Here is a 17,539-nt window from a genome sequence, read left to right on the forward strand (position 1 = left end):
CTCCCACCCCCCCCCAGGCTCGGGTCTGCGCGGTGACTGCGCCCTGGCCGCTGTTTGGGGGGGGGGGCGCCCCGCTCCGGAGCTCGATGCCCGGGTGGGTGGCGGAGCACGTGGCGCGCGGGGCGCAGGACGGCTCCGGGGTGGCCGGGTCCGAGCCCCGGGCGCCGCGCCCGCCGCCCTCCGTGCCGGCCGAGCAGCCGCCTCGGCGGGGTCCCCCGTGTCCAGCGCGGGGAGGGGGGGTGGGGTACCCCGGCCCGGGTCGCCTCCCCCACCCTGCGCGCCCGGGGCGCTCGCCGGGGCGAGGTCGTGCCCACCCCCTCCCACCCCAGGCTGGGCTTCGCGGGCTCTGAGAGCGCGGGGCGCACGGCCGAGGGCGGGGGGGGGTCCCCCAACACCTGGGCTTCCCCCAACTAGCCTGCTCCCGAGAGGCGCCGACGCGGCCGGCAACCCCGGGGAAACTTCTCCTCCCCGCCGGTCCCGGGGCCGCGGCTGCCGGGGGGACCGGGGTCGGGCGCGCGCTTCCTCCCCCCGCGCCCCCCACCCCCCCCGCGCCCCGCTTCCTCTCCGCGCCCCTCCCCCTCCCCCGCCCCGCGGCTCGGCCCCGCCCCCCCCGCAGTGCCGGTCTCCTCGCCGGCGCGCCCCCTCCCCGGCGCCCCTCCCCTCCCTCCCTCCCCCCTCCCCCCTCCCCGGCGCGCCGCTTATAGCCGGGCGCAGGGCGGCGGGGCGCAGTCCGCTCGCTCGGGCAGCGCGGGAGGCGGCGGCGGCGGCGCTGCGGAGACCCGGAGCCGACGCCAGGCGGCCGCCCGAGCTCTCGGCGCTTCCCAGCTCCCTCCGCGGTGCCGGGCGTGGAGTCCCCGCCGTCCCCCCCCCCCGCCCTCCCCGCCGCTAGCCAGGGCCCCGCGCGCCTCCTCCTCCCGCCCGGGCCCGGAGCGCGGCGCCCGATCCCCGCCGCCCGCCGCCCGGCGACCCAGGCTCCAGCCCGCTGCCCGCGCGCGCCAGGCCGCTCGCCACGGCTGTAAGTTTCCCCCGGCGCCGCGGACCTGTTGCGGGTCGGTGGGGTGGGTGGGGAGGGGGGCTGGAGGGGGCGATCGAGTGGGGGGTGTGTGCGGAGCGCGCACCCCGCAGCCCCCAGCCCCGACCTCGGGGGTGGCGAGGGCGCAGGACGGGGGCCCCGAGGGGAGGCAGCGTCTGCCGGCTTCCCCGTCCCCGGAGCGACGCCCGGGCAAGCCCGGGGCCGCCGGGAGCAGCGACCGGCGCGGCCCCCGCAGCCCCCGGGGCCCCGAGCGCCCGGTCCGGGGCTCCCACTTCGCCCACCCGGGTTCGGGGACAGATAGGACCACGCGCGGACACCGCCCCCCACTCCCCCCCCCCCAGGCCGGCACCTCGCCGCGGCCGAGCGTCCGTGGGAAATGAATGGAAAGCGGCTGGGCTCGGGCCCGTCGGTCTCCGCCCGGGCCGCGTGCGCCCTCGGGGCCGCGCGCCTGGCCCAGCCCGGGGGGCGCCGCGCCCGGCCGGCCGGCTCCACGGCCCCTGTGGCGGCGCCCTCGCCGGCCCGGCCCCGGAGGACCCCGAGGTCCTTCGTGTCAGTGCCCGCGCGCGGTCATCCGCCCAGCCTCTCCCCCTTGCCGGGCTGCGTGGACGGCAGCCTTAGGTGCCACTTGGAGAGGTTTGGGTCGTGGGGGCGCCCGGGTCGCCCTAACCAGAAGGAAGCCACGGCAGTCCTTCCCTGTGCCTTCTGGGTAGATGCGGGTGAAGTACATGTGTGTGCATGTCTCCTTGGCCACTTCTTTGACATGGACGTGCGGTGTGTGTGGGGGGGGGCTTAGGAAATGCTGGGGATGACCCTCGAAGGGCGCCGTGTGACGCTTCCATAATGCCAAACCAGAAAGCAAGTTGTCTCCCGGGGGTCTTCGAGGGTGCCTTGTACTCACTGCGAGCGTGTTCGATGCTGCTGTGGACCCGCACGCCCTTTCGGCTGGGTGATGGCCAAGAGGATGGGATAGGCTGGACCTAGCATCACCTCCGCGCCCAGGCCAGGAGAGGCGCGCCGTGTATCCCAGGGTCTTCTACACAAACTGTTTGGTTAAGTGCTGGTTGTGAGTGTTGTGTTATGCCACCCTGATCTCATGGCCTGCGGCGGGATTCTGGCACAGCCTGCTTGCAAGTAGCCCCGGCTTGGGTGAGAGCTGCCTTCCCCTTCCCCTGACAGGAGGCATTTAGACAACCTGGAGGTTGAGGCTTAACATCTTCCACACAACACTTCCGATTGAATGCACTCATTCGAATGGCATCCCCGCTGGAACACCAGAGATGCTGGGACAGGTCTGAACATGTCAGAAACCGGAGGCCCCTTGGGGTATTCTTTAGAGCTTTGGGCATTGGTGAAGATGGATAAGAGGTAGAGACTAAGCTTGGGGTAGGAGTGGGGAAGGGCCCCTCACCGTGTTCCTATCCCAAGTCTCTGGAGATTTCTGGGTGCTTTATTTATCATGTCTTTCTCTCCAACACTGGAGCTCTAGGACTTTGGCGATTACTTTGTTGCTCTCTAAGCCATGTTTACTCCTAAGGAAAGTAACATTCCAAAAATCAGAAGGAAAACAAGTTACATCACCTAATGATAGGCAGTCTGAGTGTCTAACATTTACATGCTTCCCTTTATTGTTTTCTGTGCCATCTTGGGCAGCTGGCCAGGAAAGTTGTAGTTAGTTGACTGTTCTTACCCACTGAGTCTTGATCAATCATTTGTATTTTGTAACCATCCTTGGAATATTATTATTTTTTTTTCCCACCAGTCCTGGGGCTTGAACTCAGGGCCCGAGCACTGTCCCTGGCTTCTTTCTACTCAAGGCTAGCACTCTACCACTTGAGCCACAGCGCCACATCCGCCTTTTCCTATATATGTGGTGCTGAGGAATCGAACCCAGGGCTTCATGTATACGAGGCAAGCACTCTACCTCTAGGCCATATCCCCAGCCCCGAATATAATTTTAAAAATAAATCCCTGAAATGGTTGAAGGAAAAAACTGTTTCAGCTGCAGTTTAAGGGCTGGCTGCTGGTGTTGGGAATAGATACTGTAACCAACCCTGAGCACTCTCCTGGAGATAAACAACTTCCTCAGGGCCCTCCAGAGCAGAGGGCTCTTAAGTGCTTTCTTCCTTTGAAGTAAAAGGGAGGAGGGCTTTAGTTTTTGAAGCATTTCCCATATCTTTATCCTACAGTTTTCTTGTGGCAAAAAGCCAAAAGACACAGATCCTGATGTCATTTAAATTTAGATACCTAGAAAAAAGGTTGTTTAATCAAATACATTCCAGGGTGTCCTAAACTAACAATGGCTGGCAACATTCACAAACATGTGCGCATACACATACACACACACACACACAAACACACACACCACAGCTCTGTGTTTTAATTTAAATAAAGCAGGGTTTGCATTTTGAAATCCCTCTATGCACATACCAGTAGTATTTTCAGGCACCCAAGGACAGCCGGGGTGATGTACTATTTAATCCAAAAGAAGGGGGGTTGGGGATGCATCTTCCTTTGTTCTTAGGACTGCTTTTCCAAGAACAGAAAATAGCACAAGTACACCACGCATATATTCTTCCTTTCATGTGCCAAATCCTCATGTTGGAAGCTGTCCACAGCCAGAAAGGTGGGTGGTGATTGTGGCCAGAATCCATTCGGTGCTGTCACTGAAGCTTTGTTGATCAGTAGAGGAGGATGTTGAATTGGGGTGCATTCAGAACTGTCTTGATAGAACTGTCTGGTTAGAAATGATTTGTTAACGTGTAATGGGCTGACCATTTCCGAAACTGGGCATTTGCTATAGATGCAGAGTTAAGATCTTACCAAAGGACTTCTTAATGGAATTAATTAGTAGGTGGTTGTTTTACACAGGGCTTTATGTTGCATAGAGCATTAAAACTGGTGCCTGTCCTGGCATTATGAGAGCAAGAGGCTAGGCATCTTAAGTGGCCAGTAGTGAATCAGCGGGACCGGATGGGCCCAAGGAGCTGGGAGAAGGCGACCAGCTTGCTGCCTTTGGCTTTTGCTGACTTACATTCTCAAAGACTTCAATATCCTCAAAGTTGGCGATCGGGTTTTCCAAGATGAACCTGCTTTTAAGCAGTGTTGTTTTTTTTTTAATTCTTTATTAACAAGTGTATAGTTCACAGAGCTCATCAGTATTATTATAAGGCATATCTTCCCTTCCAGGTAGGCTGGCTGGTTTGAATTGAGAGTATCTTCTTCAAAACAGTAGGCAACAGAGCTAACCACGATGGTGTTGAATTTTCTTTTTGGAAAATGATGGTTTCTTTCTTTCTTTCTGTTTTTTCCCTACAGCTAGCTGGGGTCCCCTGAGAGCCTCCTGTTCAATGAGTTTGTTTTGTTCTGTTCTAGGAGGGAAAACAAAATGTCAGTCAGCGTGCATGAGAACCGCAAGTCCCGGGCCAGCAGTGGCTCCATTAACATCTATCTGTTTCACAAGTCTTCCTATGCCGACAGCGTCCTCACGCACCTGAACCTTCTCCGCCAGCAGCGGCTCTTCACTGATGTCCTTCTCCACGCGGGAAACAGGACCTTCCCCTGCCACCGGGCCGTGCTGGCGGCCTGCAGCCGCTACTTCGAGGCCATGTTCAGCGGTGGCCTGAAGGAGAGCCAGGATAGCGAAGTCAACTTCGACAATTCCATCCATCCGGAGGTCCTGGAGCTGCTCCTGGATTACGCGTACTCCTCCCGGGTCATCATCAACGAAGAAAACGCAGAGTCGCTCCTGGAAGCCGGTGACATGTTGGAGTTCCAAGACATCCGAGATGCGTGTGCAGAATTCCTCGAGAAGAACCTCCATCCCACCAACTGCCTGGGCATGCTGCTGCTGTCCGACGCGCACCAGTGCACCAAGCTGTACGAGCTCTCCTGGAGGATGTGTCTCAGCAACTTCCAGACCATCCGGAAGAACGAGGATTTCCTCCAGCTGCCCCAAGACATGGTCGTGCAGCTCCTGTCCAGCGAAGAGCTGGAGACGGAAGACGAGCGCTTGGTGTATGAGTCTGCCATCAACTGGATCAGTTACGACCTGAAGAAGCGCTACTGCTACCTCCCGGAACTGTTGCAGACCGTGAGGCTGGCGCTGCTGCCCGCCATCTATCTCATGGAGAACGTGGCCATGGAGGAGCTCATCACCAAGCAGAGGAAGAGTAAGGAGATCGTGGAGGAGGCCATCCGATGCAAGCTGAAAATCCTGCAGAATGACGGGGTGGTCACCAGCCTGTGTGCCCGGCCGCGGAAGACTGGCCACGCCCTCTTCCTCCTGGGCGGACAGACCTTCATGTGTGACAAGCTCTACCTGGTAGACCAGAAGGCCAAAGAAATCATCCCCAAGGCTGACATTCCCAGCCCCAGAAAAGAGTTCAGCGCGTGTGCGATCGGCTGCAAGGTGTACATCACTGGAGGGCGGGGGTCCGAAAACGGAGTCTCAAAAGATGTGTGGGTCTATGACACCTTGCACGAGGAGTGGTCCAAGGCGGCCCCCATGCTCGTGGCCAGGTTTGGCCACGGCTCTGCGGAACTGAAGCACTGCCTGTACGTGGTCGGGGGCCACACGGCCGCCACCGGCTGCCTCCCCGCCTCCCCCTCGGTCTCTCTAAAGCAGGTCGAACACTACGACCCCACGACCAACAAATGGACCATGGTCGCCCCACTCCGAGAAGGGGTCAGCAACGCCGCCGTCGTGAGCGCCAAGCTCAAGTTGTTCGCTTTCGGGGGCACCAGCGTGAGCCACGACAAGCTCCCCAAGGTTCAGTGTTACGACCAGTGTGAGAACAGGTGGACGGTGCCAGCCACCTGTCCCCAGCCCTGGCGCTACACGGCGGCCGCGGTGCTGGGGAACCAGATCTTTATCATGGGAGGAGACACGGAGTTCTCCGCGTGCTCTGCTTATAAGTTTAACAGCGAGACTTACCAGTGGACCAAGGTGGGCGACGTGACGGCCAAGCGCATGAGCTGCCACGCCGTGGCCTCCGGAAACAAGCTCTACGTGGTGGGGGGATACTTCGGCATTCAGCGGTGCAAGACTCTGGACTGCTACGACCCCACCTTAGACGTGTGGAACAGCATCACCACCGTCCCGTACTCGCTGATCCCCACCGCGTTCGTCAGCACCTGGAAGCACCTGCCCTCTTAGGTGGAATGCATCCCGAAGCATGTAAGCATGAGGTAAGGAAGGAAGTCGAGCTGGACAAGGAAGGACGCGTTTCGCCAGGCAGGTTGTCTCATTCGGACATGATCCATAGTCTAGAACCGAGGCAGAAGCACTGCAGAAACTCTAATAAAAGACGTCATGCCCCCAGAACTTCACCACTGGTGCTGACCGCAGTTATACCTCCCCCATGACACAAGGCACTGGCCATCCCTTAGCCTGAATGAATGTCTGTCTCAAAAAGCTTTTCAAAAACTTCCCAGAGATATCGTTCCATTTGGTTTAGGGTGGGGCCCAAGCATCATCATTTACTTTGGGCAAGTTTTCCAGTTATATTCCCATATAAACAGGTTGAGAACCAGTGACCTCTTCTTCATGTTAGCGAGTGTTTATTGAGTGTTCACTCTGTGCCTGGAGCAGAGCCCTGGAACCATCCCATTTGAAGTCACAACCTGGTGGGATATTAATTACTCTCCTCACCATGTAGATGGCCAACGTCACAGGACTTAGCAATGAAAGAAGGAAATCAAGCCCAGCAGTGTGGTCCCAAAGCAAGGCACTTGAGCATCTTGCTGAACTAACTGCCTGCCACCTAATAAACTTGAACTTCATATTGGTAACCCCCAGGAGGTACAGGGCTGATTTGCCATTTCACTTTCTAAAACCCAGTGTACTGAAAATTGCATTGCTCAAGTTTGTCCCTAGTTCATTCTCTCCAAAGTTACTTACTAGCTTATTTAAAATGCCCCCCTCAAAATATAGCTGCCCTCCCCCCAAGGGCATTGATCAATGTTGAAGGATGGGGTGGGAATCTAGATCTGTCCTGAAAGGTTACACCTACATTGCAAGAGCCCTCAGGCCACCCAAACGACATCCTTTCAGAGTTAATCAGTCAGGCTGACCCTATTGTTAGGACCAACAAAAGTTGTGTTCAGTGTCTTATATCCGAGTGCATAATGGTTGTCTTGTGTACATAAGACTATATTATACTCTAGGCTCCGATAATTCATAGGGCCACGCCGCTGAATGTTCACACAGCTTGTGTGTGGCAGCTTTGCTGCTCGTCAGTCCCCCGAAATTGCTCTGAGCCTGTGTCAGTAGCACAGAGCTTGTTGATTTGTTTTGGTAAGAGAAGAAAATAACTGTTGGAGGAACTACAATGAAAACAAATTCATTACTTGGAAACTTTTGGCTCTGTTTTGCCTAGGATGTTTCCCATCTTTGAAGGGCACTTCAAAAGGGAAAGGGGGAAATCTAGGCTTAGCTATAAGCTAAACAAAGAGTCAGTTCATTTGATTTGTCTATTCCTCATCTCTGAGAGCTCCTTTACAAACATCATTAAAGCGTACCTCACTTTCACAGGTCATCAACTCCCCTTTCCCCAAATCTTCCATGATCTATAGCCTCTTCCAGTGAGCAGTCTCTCCATAGTCTTGCCATGCAATGTTTCCTTGCAGTGAAACTCCTCCAAAAGAGCAGGATCTGTCAGAGACCTCTGGGGAACAACTGGATGGACAGCGTCCCACACCAAACTGGTTTTTGCAGCCTTACTGGCATCTCAGTAATCCTGAATAAACAAATCCTCTGAACGTGGTTATTTCATTTGAGATATGAATGCATGACTCAACTCTCAGGCAGGTTTAAAGAATCTCCTAGGCAGAAGCACCAATTAGCCGCACAGTAAATTAGGTGTTAGTCCAGAACTGACTGTATTTGCACAGAAGAGCTGTTTAAAAAATTGCTAGTGATGGCGTCAGAACATCAAAAATGGTCATTGATGGTCTAGCTGGCTCTTGGTGCAAGATATTAAAATTGACAGTAGGAAGAAGAGAGAAAAACCACAAGTGTGTTCTGGTCTTAGTTTTAAGTTCTAGAGCTTTCTAGACTTTAAGGCTGCTTCTCTGTCCAGTGAGTTGTTTAAACTATAATTCCCCCTGGGATCTCTCCCAGCTCAGACGTGGATGTATTGTTAAATGAGGACTGGGGGTAAAAATAGTCCAGAGCCTGGCATATGTTAAGCGTTCAATACTCACTTTTCTCTCTTAGATCTTGCTATGAGTGGTAGAAGTGGAGTTAGCTTTGTGTGGGAAAGTGAGATTTTTTTTGATCATTATCTGTCATCTTTAGATATCATTTTTTGGTTTCTTTCCTTTTAGCCCAGAGTATATTGGCAAACACTTGAATTCACCCCTATCCTGTGTATTTGAACCTAATCACACACTTCCGGTTCCTAGGAAACAGAGCAAATAAAGTGCAGGGTTGTATTCTCTTCGCCCTTGGTGCCATCAGTACGAGGCAGTGCATAAAGTCTGGATTTGATAGGAGCAAATCCACTGCTTTTTGAATGGCGATTTTAAATGTCTGACCAACGCCAGTCTTTACATTTCAAACAGGGAGAATATTGACTTAAATTTCTCATGACACACAAGATAGTGCTAAAACAGTCAAGCTAGATGGAGAGACTTGGAGAAATGCACTGGCGCTAAACCGCACCCTAAACTATGGGAGCCTGCATCCTTCTACTCCCCAAATGTAAGGTGCTACGTGCCTTAATCCAAGGTCAATAAAAACCATCCTGATCAGAAAGCTCATCCGCTGAGGAGGTGTTAACTGTCCCCTGCTGCTCTGTCAGTGGGTGGGAGGGACAAGAAGGAAATGACTTTGATTATCTTCTATTTTCTTGGTACCCTGTGGCCTCAACCTGACAGCACTTGGACTAGGGAAATAGTTTGCTTTGTTTCTTCTCGCATGCTCTTTTTTTGTATGAGATTTTTTTTTAAACTTTCTGTGGAAGTGTGCAATGCCTTGAAATTTCCTATTATTACGAGATACATTCTTTCAGTCTAATGTGGACATACGGGTTATGAGGAGGTAGAGTTGGGGAATGACACCGTAGTCTTAGGAATGCCTTCAAGGCTTGAATCACTGTTAGGAAACAGCCAAAAGAAACAACTAGGAAATGAATCAGACTTCTGAACACACAAAATTGAAGAAGAATTCAGCGCAATTAATGCATGGCCCCTCTAGAATTCCCTTTGTTCTTCAAGTTGGAGCAGTAGGGAAGCAGATTCCTACATAGGGCTGTAAATGTGCTTTCTGAACAGATGCTACTGGAAAAGCCTTGTGTGAAATTGGGAGTTAGGGGCAGGCCGAGTAGTATGAGGAAGTTGGTAGGCTTTGTGGTTATAAGAGACAGAGTTTATATTTACCCTCGATGTTGGTGGATTCTGTCTTGTGCATACCATGGTACCAACCATGGTTTGTTCTCTGAGAGGAGACTAAAGATTTAGGGTGGGCTGGGAATGTGGCCTACATGAAGCCCTGGGTTCGATTCCCCAGCACCACATATAGAGAAAAGGCCAGAAGTGGCGCTGTGGCCCAAGTGGCAAAAAGAAGCCAGGGACAGTGCTCAGGCCCTGAGTCCAAGCCCTAGGACTGGCAAAAAAAAAAAAAAAAAAGGATTTAGGGTAAACTCTTTTATCATGTGAAAGGAAACAAGACTGATTTAGAGTCCTTTATGGTGAATGGGCCTCGGTGGGTTTATACAGGGATCTCTTTTGACCCCTCCCGCCCCCCCCCCCCCCCCCCCCCGCTGCCTCCTGGGCGATGGCTTGACAGTGACTGTTTAGCTCGAAGCCCTATGCATGTTGGAAAGAGAAGACAGCAGCTCATCATAGCATCGAGGCGCGTAGGTTTGAATTTGAGCCTCAGCACGGTTAGGAAAGAAGTGTCGGTCCTTGACACCATTGTTCTTATTAGCCCGCTCCATGCCCACGTGTGCAAGTTTACGGCAGGTACTTTAGAATCTTTGCACAGTTCCTACTGAATATACAATTAAGACCTCTAGAAGCAATAGTTCCCAGCTTTGCCTTCATTTAAAAAAAAAAAATGTTGTGGCTACTAACAAGCAACTTAAAACCATGACATCCCATAAATCCTTCATGCTCTTTTGTTTTGTGTTTTCTTTTCCTTCTGTTTTAGCTCACGCCACTCGGTGAGATAATGTGAGATTTCTACTTTGGAGAGACCAAGTTTAATGAAGACAAAGAAAAAAATGGAGAAGTTGCTTGCTACAAGACTCAAGTACCATTCTCTGCACCTTGTCAATGCTCTAACTGGACATGAAGGAAGGGGGTGGGGGTGGGAATTTTCAGTGCAAGTTAGCACATGGTTTAAATATGAATGAATGAACCTGTGATCTAGTCCTTGTCTTGTAATTGTGGATTAATGTCAGCATTAATCAGCCCCTCAAAGGGAGAGAAAAGCTGGGCCTTTTCCCTGCTGTACCACATTCAGCGTTTGATTTCCTTGGGCCCCGCCATTTATGTGTAACATTTGAAATGGTTGTCACCTCTCTGGGGAGGGCGTGAAGCCTGCGAGACACCAGCTGCTGTTGGAGAAGCTGACTGCACTGGCTAGAGGCGAGGACCACTGGACACTTGAATCGCAAAGGGGTTGCCCGCCCCCCTCCCCAGAAACACTTGAACAACGGGGACATTGTGGTCGCCTGTTTGGGAGATGTTCTTTTCTTCTATTTATAAGGGACTTTAAACTTCCCCTTGGCTGTTGAGAAACTCGTTCTAGATTTAGCTATTTATTGTTGGATGCCTGCATGCTGGAACAATGCTTACCGTTGTCTTCACTTGTACGGACGTGTGTGTGTGCGCGTGTGCGTGTGTGTGTGTGTGTGGTTGTATGTTTTGCACATTTTGTGGTTGTTGAGATGGGCTTTGCTGCACAAAAATGAAAATGTTGGGGTTAGAATTTGGAGTATTACTGGGGGGTGGGTGGGAGGGGGGTGGGACTTTGGAAATGCAAGCTAGGAAAGGATATAAGATAAGGAAGCTAAGTTGCATCCCAGAGGCAGAGAAAACGGTGGAGGTCACTTGTCATGGATTCTCCCCCTTTCCGTGGGGTTTCCAGGGATGAGGCCGAGTTGATGGATGTGATGAGAGGAATATTCTCTTGGCCCCTTCTTCCTCCCCTCGGATTTACGGGACTTCAGTCTCTGTGACTGAGGTTTGGAAAGGACCAAATTGCTTGACAGCTTTGTTTATTTTTTATTTGTTGTAATATCCTGAAGTCCTGGAAAATTCTAAGAAATCATTCTGTATATAGGGCACAGATGAAGACATTGTCCAAAGTTTTATTTATTTATTTATTACCCTTATATGAATACTTGGCCGTAATCACAGTGAATGGGGGAAAAAAATCACACTAAAAGTATCGCAGACACAATTAATACTCGGATCATATTTTCTTGTTCTGGCTGTTCGAAGACTTAGCAAGTGTTAGAAGATCAGGAAAACATTTCTCTTGTGATAGTGAACACTTTAATGCCGAAACCTAGTTAAATGGTGAAAAAATACTCTTTGGTAGATAAAAGTGATAGATTTGGTCACAAAACACCAAAGACTTGTAAACAGTGGCCCATGAAGAGATTTTCCGGTCCTGTTGGGAATCAGTTGTGAATACATTCTTTGCTCTTTGGAGTGCTTGTTTACCCTAGTCAGTGTCCTGTGGTAGGGTTAGTGTTAGTAGGCGCTTCCTCAGGTGTTGGAGGAAGAGTAGAGTTTGCAACTGCTTTGATCTGTGTAGGAAATAGGGTTTAAAACTTGATAACAAGCTTTTTATATTGTGTGTTTGCATTGTCAAATGACAGATAAATCCTTCCCATTTCTCTTCACCTTAGGACTTTAGACTAATTGTATGTGTTAGTCCGTGATGTGAATAAAGGGGGCTATAGTTGGACCAAAACAAAACAAATGAGCCATTGGAATAAAAGCATCAGTGCTTTGTGATAGCGGTCAGTCCCTCCTTCCCTAGATGTGTTCTGAGCAATGCAAATGTCTGATTGTACCCTGGCGGCATAGTCTGTGTTGTTATCTTGTAATAGTCAAGAGCAGCTTATGATGCAAATCTGTCTGGAGATGTTTGTGTCACCTCTCAGCTTCTGAAAGCAGGAAGAATTTCCCGCAGCTGTTTGAAAGTTGTGGCCTGTCCTTGAATCCTTTATTAATGACTGTGTATGAGCCAAAGGGAGCTGCTGAAAAAGGGTGGGCCCCCAGCCTGTGGGGAACTTTCTGGACTCCTGCTCTTTGAATTGTAGGCATTTGGGCTGGCTACTTGACCATTCTCACCCTGTGAAACGTCCCACACTTTGAAGCCAATATAATTCACAGCACAGTACACACAAAAACCCTGGCATAAGACAGAGAAGGTTCTTCGCATTTTGTGAGGCGGTTGCTGTAGAAACGGATAACAAAGGGCAGCCTTCCACTTCTGGTATAATTGTGTCGCCTCTTTTCTCCGGACTTGACACCTGTCTGAATAAGAGTGATTAGGGCTGCGTAATATCCCTCTCTTGGCTATTGAATATGTGCTTCACATACAGAACTCGGGATAGGTTAGTAAAATGTTTGTGTTTGTATGTAATCGTTTGCTACTACTACATTTTATTTTGAGGTTTTGTAAAACTGTTACTTGTTTTCACAATGTGAAACTGAAGGTCAATAAATTATTAGAGATTTTCTCTTCATTGTCTGTGGATGTGTGTCCTTGTCTTTATTTGAATGTAACAACGGTGGGCCTTTCTCATTTCATCAAGAGAGTCTTTAAAATATTAGTTTCTCCGTGTGGTTTCATCGGTTGTCTTTTTCATTAAAATGAAAAATCAGCAAGTAAGTTACAGTAAGTAAAGTGTTGGGGCCTTTAGCATAGTCCATTAAACAAAGCAAAATGCCTTATGTCTGACTCATTCCAAGTATGGAATAGGAAATAGTCATATACCATGTCGCAGTAAGACAATATATGACAAGGCATTTAGTCCTGACATTTCTCAATTGGGGTACAGTTAGGTAGCTGTTAAGAGAAGGGGTTAGAGTTCATTCTTCCTCTCAGGCCATCTGCTTTAGAAACCATTGGAAGGAAGAATCCATGTGTATTGTTTCTCTGCCAGGGCCCAGGAAGCGCTTGTGTAACCCCCGCAGGCAGACTTGGCTGCTTCCAGCTTGACAGCTGCCCCCGCTGGCCCAGTAGAAGGCCACATGAAGCCTCCTGCTCCCACCTCACCGGAGTTCGTGTCACACTGAGTTGCTCCTTTATTATTTGGGTCAGGACCTGATGGTTTCAGAAGGCAGAGCAATGTTGAGCATAATGTCTTCTGGCGAGAAAAATAAGTCCTACCTAATTGGAACTCTAGGAGTTCTCTCACAAGGAGACACAATGCAATTACAGCTGTTGGACTTTGACCAAGATACCAGAGCAGATGCCTCTGGCTTGACTGACGGATTATTGGGTTCTGTGCCGGGTGAGGCTGGGGAAGAGCCAAGCATTTGGGAACAAGTGTCTGGGCCCTGACATTCCAAAAGCACAGTGCCCACAACCCACGGAAACCCTGTGGATGATAGCAGGTGTAGGACACCAAGTGACAGGGAATGGGGAGTCAACAGAGGGGACAGAACCGCAGCCTTGATGTTAATGGTAATTCTTAGAAGAGTAGGGAGTGAGTCCTATCGAGATGGCTGGGGGAGGAAGGTTATGTGAGGTTCTTTATCATCTCATGGGAAACATGTAGATAGACTGTGTGGCATTTGGACTTGAATGTCCAGCACACTACTGCTTGAGTCACACCTCCAAGTCTTGTCATTTTGCTGGTTAATTGGAGATGGAATCTTGTTTACTTTTTTACCTGAGCTGGCCTTGAACCTCTGCCCTCTAATTTCAGCCTCCTGCGAAGCTAGGATTATATAAATGTAAGCCACTGGTACCCAGCTCACATTCAATCTTTTCTTTTTGCCAGTCATGAGGCTTGAACTCTGGGCTTGGCTGCTGTCCCTGAGCTCTTCAGCTCAAGGCTAGCGCTCTACCACTTGAGCCATAGTGCCACATCCAGTTTTCTGGTCATGAATTGGAGATAAAGAGTCTCGCAGACGTTGCTGCCCAGGCTGGCTTTGAACTGCGATCCTCAGATCTCAGCCTCCTGAGTAGGCAGGATTAGAGACGTGAGCCACCGGCACCTGGCAATCAATTTTTGATCATTACTTAATTTAGACATTCAGGTACACGCAAACACTTTGGATGACCATTGGCTGCGGGTCATAGCAGTCTGGCCATCATGGTAAAACCATTTGGAAGTTTGCAGTCCGGGGCTGGGGCAGCCCTCGACAGGCTGAGCCGGGCCCGTCCTTCTACTTGGTCCTTCTGGCATAGAGCCCGTACCCCCGTGCTTCCAGGATAACAGCTGTATCTTGCCGTAGCATGTTTGCTGCTGACCAAGTGGAGACAGAGGAAAAGGATACATCAGAAAAAGCCCTCCCTTTTTCTTGGGATGGAAATAATTTGCCCAATGTGCTCACCTTGTCTCCCATTTGTCAGAAATAGATCACATGACTTTTCGACATGGAAGAGTTATTTCCCATGGGCGTATTGCTACTACATATGGTAATGTGGTTTTATTAAGTCAGGATAAAAGGAACAGCATTAGATGGGAAGCTACGTGGATTAGCCACTACTAGAGATGGAATTAACTACCACAGTCAGTAGTCGGTGGTAATAGTACCATTTATTGTGTGTTGGTGATAAGCTGGGGATATTACTACGGATATGCTTGACAATCAGCTTACTGGGCGCAAGATGTTTCATGACATTTCTGAGCTTTAGTTCCTTTATCTGCAAAGTGACTAATATCCTCAAAAAAAAAAAAAAGCAAGATTTAATAACCTAGTGTGAAAGAAAGCACCAGCTTCATGCTTAGCACATAGTAGGTTCTCAGTGGTCTCCAGCTGTCGTTTTAAAACACTGTTGGGATAAATACATAAATACAAATCTGAGGCTGGGTGTTTGTGTTCATGCCTGTATTCCCAGCAACTGGGGAGGCAGAGGTCAAAGGATCCAGATTTGAAGCCTACTGAGCAAAAGTGTGAGACCCTGTCTGAAAGACAACTCAAGACTGGAAGAGTAGAAGGGTACCTGCTGGGCGAGGGTGAGGCACTCTGTTCAGTCCTTGCTATCAGCATTAGAAGGTGCTAGGGACTACATAAAGTGTTGACACACCCATCACCCTGACTCATCCCTTCAGTAACCCTGCTAAGAACTGGCTCTGCTATTATTTTAGTAGATGAAGGAAGCCTGGGAGAGGGTCTGTAACTTGCTTCGGGAGTGGTAGAGCTGGACTTTCAAGCACAGTCTCTGAGCAGGATTACAAGGACACAGGACCGAGCGTGACTGTGGCAACCTAGAGCTGCCCAGGTCCATCGTGTGGGGAAGCCTGCACTTGGTGCAATGGTCCAGGAAGCCTACAGCTTGTGAGCCTGCCTGGGTATGAAGACTGAAGACACAAATGGAAGAAGTTTATGACAAGACTCACTCGAAATGTTCCTTGACAAACTCTTCTCAAAGATAAGGTTACAGAGCATGTACAGGGTGGTCCTTGGGTGGTTGTATACTTGATAATTCATTGAGCTGTATATTGATGCTTTGTACTTTTCTATTTGCAAAATAGACAGTGCAAAATGCTTGACAGGGTGATTGGATATACAGTGGAGCATACCCTGATCATATATATAAAAAGATCTCACACTACAATCTGCAGTTACCAGCCCAGGAAACAAACCCAGTATCTATAATTACCATCCTAGGAAGCCAGCCTGCGTGTGCGCATGTGTGTGTGTGTGTGTGTGTGTGTGTGTGTGTGTTAGCACTGGTGCTTAAACTCAGGGCCTGGACACTGTCTTCTAGCCTTTTCTGCTCAAGGTTTTAGCACTTGAGCCACACCTCCACTTCTGGCTTTTTGGTAGTTAATTGAAGAGACGAGAGTCACACAGACTTTCCTGCCCCAGCTAGTTTTGAACCTGGAGCCTCAGATCTCAGCCTCCTGAGTGGCTAAGATGATAAGATGTGGGCCCCTGGAGCCTGGCCAGGCTACTATTGGAAAAGCAGACCTGGAGGAAGTCAGACCACTATGTCTAGCCAACAGGCCCAGAAGGCCAAATAATAACTCCCATAAAAATTAGCCCCAAATATCCAGAGCTTGATTAATAATGGACAGCTTCCCAATTTGCATTCTTGCTTCTACTTTAGAACTAACCAATGAAAGCCAAATATGAATTCCTAACCAACCACTATAGGATGGTTGGCCCAATTGGCCCACCCAAGCTCCAACTCCCCCAAGGCCTCCCTTCTACGGTCCCCACACTAAAGCTTTCCCCTTTGAGTGTCTGCTGCCTCTCTTATAACAATTGCTGAATAAATACATTTTGCTTGTTCTCATTTGGTTTGTCTCTGTTTATTTTCCCCAGGCAAGCGTTTGTTCAATAAAAGAATTAAATATTTCAATGAAAAGCTTCACAAAAAATGATGTGGGGACCAATCTGTGGGCTCCAGGCAAGCTAAGGGGCTCATGAGGCTGCAGGCATCGTCCTGAATGTTGGAATACTCGCCATGTCCACACGATTCACAGCATGAGAAAAATGGATTGTGTTCGTGGGGATGGGGGCATCTGGCTTGGCAAAAAGGAGAGCAGTTGCTTGGATTGGGAATAGTTTGAATAAAGTGCGAACACTTAAAAAGTTTTACAGCCATATTTTTGGTGCATAGAAATGTATACATAAACGCGGAAACTTAGCAGCTAATTCCTCGTCTTGCCTGTCGCAAATCTTAAGCGCTTTGCCTGTCTGACACATACTCAGACTAAGCCATCTGTCCAGCAGTTGAATTTAATCAGAGACAATGAATTTTAAAGCTCTGTTATTTGTTCAGACATTGGACAACTAGGTGCAAGATCTGCCTTTGGGGGGGGGGATAAACTTGGAGACATGACCACAAATTAAAAGCAATTTGACTCAGCAAATTATAAATTACCACAATCTTGTCCAGCTCCACTTACATCCTGGCTTGCTTTGTCAGTGGGGAAGAAACCAAGTAAGACACAAAGTTTCTGCCTTTCTCTCTCCAGTCCTGTTCCCTTGGCAACCATAATCTGTATCTTCCCAAAGATGGGAAACTACAGAAAAGAGAAGCAGTTGGAATTTCAGCAAGTCTCTCACTAATCCTTTTCTTGGGTTATCAGATGATTTGTTTTGTTACAAAAAGTTATTTTATACCTACTTTCCAGACAGTGTTGGGAGGCTGGCTTTTCTAGAAAGTCTGAGAGGACTTTTTCCCCCCAAGTACGATAGCCATAAAGAAGATGAGATCAGCCTTGTAGATGATGAACTAGTCACTTGCAAAGTGTAAAGTCAAATGGAGATGTTCCTGCTAATCTCTGAGTGCTCCAGCTCAGATACCCTTGTCCACTCACCCGCCTACACATAGTCCAGTGGGAGCCATAGGGAAAG

The 17,539-nt window shown here is 49.8% G+C and overlaps 1 protein-coding gene across 1 annotated transcript; it reads left to right on the top strand.

The window, feature by feature from the left end:
• Positions 1 to 965: 965 nt before the first annotated feature.
• Enc1 (ectodermal-neural cortex 1) lies at positions 966 to 12,746 on the top strand. Its single transcript, XM_048368329.1, has 3 exons — positions 966 to 1,015; positions 4,406 to 6,220; positions 10,185 to 12,746. The coding sequence occupies exon 2, from the start codon at positions 4,419 to 4,421 to the stop codon at positions 6,186 to 6,188; it is 1,770 nt and encodes a 589-aa protein (XP_048224286.1). The 5' UTR covers positions 966 to 1,015; positions 4,406 to 4,418; the 3' UTR covers positions 6,189 to 6,220; positions 10,185 to 12,746.
• Positions 12,747 to 17,539: the final 4,793 nt, after the last annotated feature.

The sequence above is a fragment of the Perognathus longimembris genome, chromosome 19, assembly GCF_023159225.1.
Source record: "Perognathus longimembris pacificus isolate PPM17 chromosome 19, ASM2315922v1, whole genome shotgun sequence".
Lineage (NCBI taxonomy): Eukaryota > Metazoa > Chordata > Mammalia > Rodentia > Heteromyidae > Perognathus > Perognathus longimembris.